The sequence below is a fragment of the Phocoena sinus genome, chromosome 13 (assembly GCF_008692025.1).
Source record: "Phocoena sinus isolate mPhoSin1 chromosome 13, mPhoSin1.pri, whole genome shotgun sequence".
NCBI classification, from domain to species: domain Eukaryota; kingdom Metazoa; phylum Chordata; class Mammalia; order Artiodactyla; family Phocoenidae; genus Phocoena; species Phocoena sinus.
The window spans coordinates 36,200,188-36,212,294 of record NC_045775.1 but is presented as its reverse complement, the minus strand read 5'-3'; the positions used below and the strand labels follow the sequence as shown (position 1 = coordinate 36,212,294).

General features: G+C 36.1%; 1 protein-coding gene across 5 annotated transcripts in view; it reads right to left on the bottom strand.

Annotated features, from left to right (window-relative positions):
* PPM1B (protein phosphatase, Mg2+/Mn2+ dependent 1B) overlaps positions 1 to 12,107 on the bottom strand; it is an 82,951-nt gene that overhangs the window by 25,377 nt on the left and 45,467 nt on the right. For 3 of the 5 annotated variants that reach the window (XM_032652305.1, XM_032652304.1, XM_032652303.1), the window contains one exon: positions 8,850 to 9,709. The exons of 1 other annotated variant lie outside the window; for it this stretch is intronic. In XM_032652305.1, the coding sequence (XP_032508196.1) occupies positions 8,850 to 9,695 (846 nt within the window). In that variant the 5' untranslated portion in view covers positions 9,696 to 9,709. The remainder of the gene's footprint in view (positions 1 to 8,849; positions 9,710 to 12,107) is intronic. One more of the 5 variants, XM_032652307.1, reaches the window with a different exon arrangement.

The window sequence follows — 12,107 nt, the reverse complement described above, 5'->3', positions numbered from 1 at the left end:
CATGCAAATGGAAATCAAAAGAAAGCTGGAGCAGCAATAATCATATCAGATAAAACAGACTTTAAAATAAAGAATGTTACAAGAGACAAGGAAGGATACTACATAATGATCAAGGGATCAATCCAAGAAGAAGATATAACAATTATATATGCACCCAACACAGGAGCAAGTCAATACATAAGGCAACTGCTAACAGCTATAAAACGGGAAATCGACAGTAACACAATAATAGCGGGGGACTTTAACACCTCACTTACACCAATGGACAGATGATCCAAAATGAAAATAAATAAGGAAACAGAAGCTTTAAATGACACAATAGACCAGATAGATTTAATTGATATTTATAGGACATTCCATCCAAAAACAGCAGATTACACTTTCTTCTCAAGTGTGCACAGAACATTCTCCAGGATAGATCACATCTTGGGTCACAAATCAAGCCTCAGTAAATTTAAGAAAACTGAAATCATATCAAGCATCTTTTCCGACCACAACGCTATGATATTAGAAATGAAATACAGGGGAAAAAATGTAAAAAACACAAACACATGGAGGCTAAACAATACGTTACTAAGTAACCAAGAGATCACGGAAGAAATCACAGAGGAAATCAAAAAATACCTAGAGACAAATGACAATGAATACAAGACAATCCAAAACCTATGGGAAGCAGCAAAAGCAGTTCTAAGAGGGAAGTTTATAGCTATACAAGCTTACATCAAGAAACAAGACAAATCTCAAATAAACAATCTAACCTTACATCTAAAGGAACTAGAGAAAGAACAAACAAAACCCAAAGTTAGCAGAAGGAAAGAAATCATAAAGATCAGAGCAGAAATAAATGAAATAGAAACAAAAAAAATAATAGCAAAGATCAATAAAACTAAAAGCTGGTTCTTGGAAAAGATAAACAAATTGATAAACCATTAGCCAGACTCATCAAGAAAAAGAGGGAGAGGACTCAAATCAATAAAATTAGAAATAAAAAAGGAGAAGCTACAACAGACACCACAGAAATACAAAGCATCCTAAGAGACTACTACAAGCAACTCTATGCCAGTAAAATGGACAACCTGGAAAAAATGGACAAATTCTTACAAACGTATAACCTTCCAAAACTGAACCAGGAAGAAATAGAAAATATGAATGAACAGACCAATCACAAGTAATGAAATTGAAACTGTGATTAAAAATCTTTCAACAAACAAAAGTCCAAGACTGGGTGGCTTCACAGGTGAATTCTATCAAACATTTAGAGAAGAGCTAACACCCATCCTTCTCAAACTCTTCCAAAAAACTGCAGAGGAAGGGACACTCCCAAACTCATTCTATGAGGCCACCATCATCCTGATACCAAAACCAGACAAAGATACTATAAAAAAAGAAAATTACAGACCGATATCACTGATGAATATAGATGCAAAAATCCTCAACAAAATACTAGCAAACAGAATCCAACAACACAATGAAAGCATCATACACCATGATCAAGTGGGATTTATCCCAGGGATGCAAGGATTCTTCAATATACTCAAATCAATCAATGTGATACACCATATTAATAAACTGAAGAAGAATAACCATATTCTCAATAGATGGAGAATAACCATATTCTCAATAGATGGAGAATAACCATATTCTCAATAGATGGAGAAAAAGCTTTTGACAAAATTCAACACCCACTTATGATAAAAACTCCCCAGAAAGTGGGCATAGAAGGAACCTACCTCAACAAAATAGATGCCATATATGACAAACCCACAGCAAACATCATTCTCAATGGTGAAAAACTGAAAGCATTTCCTCTAAGATCAGGAACAAAACAAGGATGTCCACTCTCACCACTATTATTCAACATAGTTTTGGAAGTCCTGGCCACGGCAATCAGAGAAGAAAAGGAAATAAAAGGAATACAAATTGGAAAAGAAGAAGTAAAACAGTCACTGTTCGCAGATGACATGACACTATACGTAGAGAATCCTAAAGATGCCACCAAAAAACTACTAATCAATGAATTTGGTAACGTTGCAGGATACAAAATTAATGCACAGAAATATCTTGCATTCCTATACACTAATGATGAAAAATCTGAAAGAGAAATTAAGGAAACACTCCCATTTACCACTGCAACAAAAAGAATAAAATACCTAGGAATAAACCTACCTAGGGAGACAAAAGACCTGTATGCAGAAAACTATAAGACACTGATGAAAGAAATTAAAGATGATACCAACAGATGGAGAGATATACCATGTTCTTGGATTGGAAGAATCAATATTGTGATAATGACTATACTACCCAAAGCAATCTACAGATTCAATGCAATCCCTATCAAATTACCAACAGTATTTTTTTTTTTTTTCAGTACGCGGGCCTCTCACTGTTGTGGCCTCTCCCGTTGCGGAGCACAGGCTCCAGACACACAGGCTCAGGGGCCATGGCTCACGGGCCCAGCCACTCCGCGGTATGTGGGATCTTCCCAGACCGGGGCATGAACCTGTGTTCCCTGCATTGGCAGGCGGACTCTCAACCACTGCACCACCAGGGAAGCCCCAATGGCATTTTTTTTTTTTTTTTTTTTTTTTTTTTTATGCGTTACGCGGGCCTCTCACTGTTGTGGCCTCTCCCGTTGCGGAGGACAGGCTCCGGACGCGCAGGCTCAGCGGCCATGGCTCACGGGCCCAGCCGCTCCGCGGCATGTGGGATCCTCCCAGACCGGGGCACGAACCCGTGTCCCCTGCATCGGCAGGCGGACTCTCAACCACTGCGCCACCAGGGAAGCCCCCAATGGCATTTTTTATGGAACTAGAACAAAAAATCTTAAAATTTATATGGAGACACAAAAGACCCTGAATAGCCAAAGCAGTCTGAGGGAAAAAAACGGAGCTGGAGGAATCAGACTCCCTGACTTCAGACTATACTACAAAGCTACAGTAATCAAGACAATATGGTACTGGCACAAAAATAGAAACACAGATCAATGGAACAAGACAGAAAGCCCAGAGATAAACCCACACACCTATGGTCAACTAATCTATGACAAAGGAGGCAAGGTTATACAATGGAGAAAAGACAGTCTCTTCAATAAGTGGTGCTGGGAAAACTGGACAGCTAAATGTAAAGGAATGAAATTAGAACACTCCCTAACACCATACACAAAAATAAACTCAAAATGGATTAAAGACCTAAATATAAGACCGGACACTATAAAACTCTGAGAGGAAAACATAGGAAGAACACTCTTTGACATAAATCACAGCAAGATCTCTTTTGATCCACCTCCTAGAGTAATGGAAATAAAAACAAAAATAAACAAATGGGACCTAATGAAACTTCAAAGCTCTCTCACAGCAAAGGAAACCATAAACGAGACGAAAAGACAACCCTCAGAATGGAACAAAGTATTTGCAAACAAATCAATGGACAAAGGATTAACCTCCAAAATATATAAATAGGTCATGCAACTCAATATTAAAAAAAACAAACAACTCAATCCAAAAGTGAGCAGAAGACCTAAATAGACATTTCTCCAAAGAAGACATACAGATGGCCAAGAAGCACATGAAAAGCTGCTCAACGTCACTAATTATTAGAGAAATGCAAATCAAAACTACAGTGAGGTATCACCTCACACTAGGTAGAATGGGCATCATCAGAAAATCTACAAACAACAAATACTGGAGAGGGTGTGGAGAAAAGGGAACCCTCTTGCACTGTTGGTGGGAATGTAAATTGATACAGTTACTATGGAGAACAGTATGGAGGTTCCTTAAAAAACTAAAAAAAGAACTACCATATGACCCAGCAATCCCACTACTGGGCATATAACCAGAGAAAACCATAATTCAAAAAGACACAGGCACCCCAGTGTTCACTGCAGCTCTATTTACAATAGCCAGGTCATGGAAGCAACCTAAATGCCCATCAACAGACGAATGGATAAAGCAGATGTGGTACATATATACAATGGAATATTACTCAGCCACAAAAAGGAATGAAATTGGGTCATTTGTTGAGATGTGGATGGATCTAGAGACTGTCATACAGAGTGAAGTAAGTAAGAAAGAGAAAAACAAATATCATATATTAACGCATATATGTGGAACCTAGAAAATTGGTACAGATGTACCGGTTTGCAGGGCAGAAATTGAGACACAGATGTAGAGAACAAACGAATGGACACCAAGGGGGGAAAACGGCGGGGGAGTGGGGGTGGTGGTGTGATGAATTGGGCGATTGGGATTGACATGTATACACTGATGTGTATAAAACTGATGACTAATAAGGACCTGCTGAATAAAAAAATAAATAAAATATAAAAAAATTTTTTTAAAAAGGAAAGAAAACCTTGTTTTTATACTTCTATTTGTATGAATAAACACAGAGAATTATTTGGAAGGATACATAGCAAACTGTAAACAGTGGTTACCTAAGGGGAATGAGACTGACAAGGAGGGACATAAAGATTAATAACTTTACTTCAAACATCACTGCATTTGTTTAAAAATTTTTTAATCTTGTAATTATTGAAAAAAGAAAAGGAAAGTCTTAATGTTTCCCTTAGGAAAAAATTTTTCATCAAATCCTCTGGGAAAGTTTGGCGACATATATACAAAACTTAAGTCAGATAACTTGGATTCTAGACTCTGCTTCAAAACTCACCAAATATCTGACTTACAGCTTTTCTTTCTTCCTTTTCTTTATTTTTCTTAAAGTCTTTTAATGACAAACCTCCATTTCCTTACTTGCAAACTGGAAATTAAAATTTTAATTTTTTTTCACCTGAGAAGGTTACTATGAGGATAAATAAAACGAGTGTGATCTGTAAGTTATGAAAGGCTATGCAAACAGCTGTCACATATTCTATGTGACCTGAAATTAGTTAGCACAAACACCACGAATGCTAGCAGCCCTGGCAGTAAAATGGGAAAGCTGCTTTCTTAGGAACCATTCTTCCCTAGAGTTAATCATCTAAATAGGGTAATACCTGACCAGAGTCATCCAACACTTGTAGCTTCATGTTGCTAAATAGCAACTCTGAAAAATTATCCTTAACAATAATAATGCTAGCTACCTTTTATGGTTGTTGTGAAAAAATAAATTAAAATATGTGTAAAGTGCTTAGAGTATACTGCATTTGGCTCATAAAAAGCAATTTTTTGATACTATTGTGATTTTGATGGTTATAATCTCCCAAGAGTTCATGAGTTAACATATAAAAGTCCCTGTAAACTATTAGGGAATGACAAACGTTAGAAGTGCTAGAAAATTTTTAACACTTAATTCATTTATTTATTTTTTATTTTATTTTATTTATTTATTTCTTGGTTGCGCCATGCAGCTTGTGTGATCTTAGTTCCCTGACCAGGGATCGAACCAGGGCCTGGCAGTTAAAGTGCCAAGTCATAACCACTGGACCGCCAGGGAATTCCCAACACTTAATTTAAATCTATTATCAGGAAAATATCTTTAAAAAACCTACTTAAAAACCTGATCTACTCTATCTTTTCTCTTAAAGCAGCTAACACCTGGACCTAGAGATTTTCATACTAAGTGAAGTGAGTCAGACAGAGAAAGACAGATATCATATGATAGCACTTATATGTGGTATCTTAATAAATGGTACAAATGAACCTATTTACAAAACAGAAATTGAGTCCCAGATGTAGAAAACAAACTTACGGTTACCAAGGGAGAAAGGTGGAGTGGAGGGATAAATTGGGAGATTGGGACTGACATATATACACTATTATATATAAAATAGATAACTAATAAGGACCTACTGTATAGCACAGGGAACTCTTCTTAATACTTTATAATGATCTATATGGGAAAAGAATCTAAAAAAGAGTGGAGATATATATATGTATAACTGATTCACTTTGCTGTACAGTAGAAACTAACAACACTGTAAATCAACTATTCTCCAATAAAAAATTAAATTTTTTTTTTAAAATAAATTTATTCCACCATTAAAAAAAAATGCAGCTAACACCTACTGAGCAATTGCTAACGGCTAGCACTGGCCTACCTGCTTTCCATGGATTTTAAAATTTAAATTCAATCTTTCAGACTAAATTCAAAGCAATCATATGTTCTATTTTAATCCTATTGTTTTATAATATTGCTAACCCTTGGTTTTACAATACAAACAAGTGGAATGACAAAATTATGGAGTCAGAAAAACAGGAATGGATAAGAAGCTTATCTAATTCCATAAGTAGCATGTGGCAGTTCAAAAAATTCATATGTCTGTTGTGTTTCAACACAAAACAGCTAACTAAGCTTCTCAAAACTGATTTCAATTTAAATGCAACTTCATTCAAAGGGAACTACGATGGTCAACTTCAATCAACTAAATTAAATGAAGAGGTTGGTGTTCCAACCCCTTGTGTTCCAACCCCTTATCATTTCTGAGATTCTGGGATTCTGCCTAGAATCTTTTAACACCATCAACAAAAAAAATTAATCAATTTAAACTGATGAAACCTATCAAATGAAGATATACCACCAGAATCATTCAAACCCCATTCAGAAGGGTTGGGTCAAAATTCCTGAAAACTAACATCCTTTCAATGGAAGGGAGAGTGCAGTTTATCTACAATATAAACTTCTTTCTTTACTCCAAATTACAGATCTAATAGATTTCTGGCTATTCCCTCAAAACTACATGACACTCTACTATGCAACCATGAAATATGATTTTGATAGACACATACGGACATGGAGATCTTTCTACAATATATTGTTGAATGAAAAAGCAGACTACAGAACAACAAATATAATGATCTCATTTTTATAAAAATATACACATTCAGAGGCAGGCAAAAAACTGAAAAAATAAACACTGCAATTACGAAGATAGCCTACTTAGGTGGGTGGCAAAATTTTTGAGTGTTTCTTTACATATTCTGTATTATATAAATTTAAAAAAATATATAAATTCTGTATTATCTGGCTTGCTTTTCAATAATTTTTTTTTTTTAATAATCGGGAAAATGTTGTTTTCACTCCCTAGTTAGGCAAAAACATATGCTTGCTTTTGTCTCAAAAAGCTGCAGGTCAGACTCTCTCCATATAGAGTCCAAGGAGATAGACATCTTTAGAACCACTTACCATTCCAGCACTGACAACTATCAATATTTCTGTATTTAATTCATCTAGAGAAGCAAAAAGGATACAACACAAAAACAAATAAACAAAAAAACAGAAGAGCTAGAGACACCATCATGAAAATCCTTTCAGAAAAAAGCTGGAGGGGCTTCCCTGGTGGCGCAGTGGTTGAGAGTCCGCCTGCCGATGCAGGGGACACGGGTTCGTGCCCCGGTCCGGGAGGATCCCACATGCCGTGCAGCGGCCGGGCCCGTGAGCCGTGGCCGCTGAGCCTGTGCGTCCGGAGCCTGTGCTCCGCAACGGGAGAGGCCACAACAGTGAGAGGCCCGTGTACCGCAAAAAAGGAGAAAAACAAAAAAAAAACAAAAAAAAAAAAAAAGAAAAAAGCTGGAAACACCAGCCCTTACATTTTCTCTTTTTGAAGTTGTCTCTTCCCATTCTATGGAAAAGAAGTAGATACTTCAACAAAAGCTGGGCATTTCCATAGACTCAGAGATCCTTTGAAATTTTTTTTGGCTATGCCTGTATCTTCCACAGCATCTTACATGGTGAGGAAATAGAGTGGCTCTAATCTAGACAGAATAAGTAAGGCAAAACCTTTGTATCACATAACCAAAGGTTGGTTTTGTCTTGATAGCTTTTCCGAGTCACAGAATACTTATATATTCTAGGCACTGGCCAGATAACTCAAATTTTAATTGACTGCTATGTAGACGCTGTCAAAAACCCAGTTGAAACTACTGAACATTTTAAAGACATCCAAGGAAACTGCTAATTATCTGTTAGTTTGTACTTTCTTCCCTATTATTGTATCAAGTTAAGATTCATAAAATATTGCAAATGTAAATTAAACTTTTGTGTTCCAAAGGAATTCTTAACAAGATTGCACTTTATATTAGTCTTTGGTTTTTTAATCAGTAATGATAAAAACATCTGTATGAAAAGAATTCTGATTATCTCCTCTAAAAATATTATCTACCGTGTCATATATTATTTATAGAGAGTCACATGTAAATTCCTTTTAGATTTTATGCTAGGAAAAAGCTTCTTTTACTATAGAATAAGAAATATACAACTCTTACTTCAGTATTTGTCTTAGCTGCTAGTGGGCTCAGAACTAAATTACAAAACTTTACTTAGTCTAGGCTTCTGGTGTATCTTCCAATACTATGTGGCTCTTGATCTTTTGTATATCTAATATAGAATCATACCCTCTGTACATGTTTTTTTATGAAACTGCTGCATAGACAGCTATTGCCAGGAGTTCCCTGGTGGCCTAGTGGTTAGGATTCTGGGCTTTCACTACGGGGGCCTGGGTTCAATTCCTGGTCAGTGAACTGAGATCCCACAAGCCGCACAGTGCGGCCCCCCATCCCAGCAAAAAAAAAAAAAAAAAAAAAAAAAGACGGCTACTGCCAATGTTGAGAATTTTAATCAAAAGTCACAACTGTGTATAGATGCCTCTGCCACAACAAAAAGCCATAAATTATTTAAATGACAACAAATGCCACAAATTTATTAAACTTAATTTGCAAATTAGAAGATTAAGACAAATGAGGACGGCAACCAAAAAAAAAAGCTTTCATTTCTGGTGAAGAAAATAATTTTTAAATATATAGGTCTTCCCCAATGAAAATATTAAAAGCTTTAAAACTAAGTTTGCTTAATTTTACTTACCGTGTCTTTTCAAAATTAATAGGGCATTTTAATTATAACAAAAAAGACTTACATACCTTATGCAAACAAGTGTCCACTACCCAATTGCACACATTTTCCAGGTCATCAGATACCTCAAGCCTAGATTTAACAAATTCACAGAGCTCCTCATTACTCATAACATCCCAGATCCCATCACAAGCCAAGATGATAAATTCATCCTCTTCTGCTCTTAAAATTTCATAAACCTCAGGCTCTGGAGAAACAAGTTGTTCTGTTGGGCCCTTGCCATCAACACACTTGTAATCATAGTCCCCCAGAGCACGAGACACTGCTAATGAACCATTAACACGCTGTATCATTACGCTGCCTCCTGCATTTTGGATTCGCTCTTTCTCCCTTGGGTTGCAAGGTTTGTGATCTTGGGTAGAAAAGCAGACTTGTCCATTCCTATACAGAACAGCCCGTGAATCACCACAGTTGATGAAGTAAATATGCTTAGGTGAAATCATAACTCCCACTGCAGTTGAACCGCTCCTGTCCATGCCATTTCTGAGATCTGAAAAGTTACGCATGTATTCATCAATTTTCAAAAAGCCAGTTCTGATACCATTCTTGACGTTTTCCACTGAAGGCTCAAGAGCAGATCCTGATTTTCCAGCTGCCCTAAAGTCTTCATTATTAGTGATGTGTTCTAATAAGTGTGTTGAGCAGTAATTTGCTACTCTGGATCCAGCGTGACCATCATAAACTGCAAAAAACGACCAGTCTTCCAAGCCGTGAGGAATACCTACGACAGCTGTGTGTGCATCTTCCATCTCCACTCTCCATCCTTGCATACTACTCAGGCCATAACGTAAACCATTCCCAGCACCATGAGCATTATGTTTCTCAGTTTTGGGTTTATCCAAAAATGCACCCATGTTTAGTAATGAATCTGAAAGGAAAAAAAAAAATTGTAGGTGTTACATGTTTAAATTTGATAGAGCATTTATCTACAATATTTTATCTATTTTCTAGTAACTCCTGATCAAGTATATTTTTCAGTACTATCAAAATTTACTGGAACAACAACAAAAAAGAAACCAAGAAAATGTCCCCATATACCCTTCTTCTAGAATAGTAGTTTCTCAATCCTAGCACATTAGAGTCTCTGGGGATGAGACCCAGATATCAATATCTTTTTAAAACTGCCTCTCTGGTGATTTGTCCGTAGAGCAAGTTGAGAACCACCATTCTAGGAGAAAGGAAACCAAGAAACAAAACCTGGTTAAGTTTTTTTTTTTTTTTAATTCAATTTATAAGATAACTCTAGGGCTCAATATATAAGACGCAGGAGTGAGAATATTCAGAACGTTGCAACATCTTGTTCAATCTACTAAGGTAGAAAAGTATGCTAACACATTTTAGAAAGACTTCCAAAAGCAAGTGTTGTAATCAGGTATTTTCCCCCCAGTAATCCTGAAGACAACCCCCCAAATTAATTAAAACACAAAATCTCAGTTTTAACAAACATGTGATTTTACTTAGGTTTTACTGCACATCAAATAAAAAACTTTACTTGGATTGACTGAAGCCCATTAACCCATAAAAATAAATATAACTTTAATGATGTGCTAAAGAACATACTACTTAATATTGCCGTGCTTCACAATCCATGAAGTAGCATTAGGACACCTTTTACTCAGTGCTGGCTGACAAAGACTTAAAGCCCATAGAGAGAACTGTAAAGTACCACTATGCATCACCCTCCCTCTCAGCTTTACTATTACTTTAGAATAAGGCTTTTCCAATTTCAAATGACTTGGACTGGAACAGTGGGGATGAAAATGCCTGGTACGTTTTCCACATACAATCCTGGCCCTAACGCTTGCTAGCTGTGTGATCTTGAGTTTCCTAGTCACTGGTACCTCAAATTCCTTCTCTGTCAAATGGGAATAATAACAATAGTACCTACACCTGACAGGGTTGCAGTGAAGAATGAGTTAACATATAGTGCTTAGAACAGTTCCTGAGACACAGTAAACACCATAAAATGTTTGCTGTTATTATTTGCTCAAAATGCAAATTCCATGGCCCTATCCCCACACCCTCAATTTTCTTTTTTTTTCCAGTAGATCTCGGATGGGATCTTCAAAAAAGCATGCTGGTGACTAAAGAATCACATTTTGAGACACACTGGTCTAGATCAACTGACTTTCATTTGGATCTAGGTATCTTTGTGAGATATCTTTTTCAGCTGTAACCATTACCTAACTTTACAATAAAACTAAATATTCCTATTCCTAAAAACCCAATGAACCACCACATATAATATTTATAAATTACAGCAATTTTATAACTTTTCATGAGTTATATATAATACTGTACTAATAAATTACAAACACAAATATTTATAAAAAGGAATTTTGGAAGGACAAGATTTTACTCAGACCTAAAAATTAATTTCATTCAAGTATGATAAAAAATTATATTTTGTATTGAGAACAATGTAATAGAATATGCTTATTTGTTAGCACATTGGTTTGATATTTTGATACAATGATTTGAAAGCCTAGTTCTAAGCACATTTTAATTTAGATTGTTTTTAATGCTTATTTCACCTGGAAAAAAAAAACCCTTATAAAGATACCTAAACGCAAATGAAACTGAATTGTTGACTGTATTTATCACCCACTCTTCAATCCCAACTACCAATTATAAAAAAAATTTGTTATCATTTCCCTTATCTTGATGTTCTTCGAATTAAGGTTCTGCTGTTTCACATTTCACGAAATGGGCTCAAAATTCACAAGAGCTCCTCATTTAGAAGAGTTTTAAAAATAGTTTGGAAATTTCTATTTCCAAATTTGTTTTTAATTTAGGGATAAAGAGAGAAGGAAGGAGGAGTCTTCAATAAAAAGCTATAGGAGACCCGAAGAATCAAAGGGAGCCTGGAACGCCAGCTTGGAAAACCATCAGGAAACAAAGGAGCCCTGAGGCTGGGCAGCCAAACACTGTGAAAGTTACACCAAGAACAGCCTTGCCTGCTGCTGCAGTGATCGTCTACGTTCCGTCTAATTTCTTTCTGAAAGTCACTTTCTCAAGATTCAAAGTTTGGGAAACAGGTATCTAAGTATCTAATTGACTGAGCTCTGGTCACCAGCACACCTATTGGCTGTAACTGGGACTGCATTCTTTCACAAATTAGTAAAAATGTTTTTACGTTCAATATTGATCTCATTTTAAAGTTACGGTTGTCCCATAATGATTTAATTCTTTAAACATCATGAAATATCATACATATTTTATATAATGTATACACACAGCTAAAGAGTACTAAAACTACCATAGAG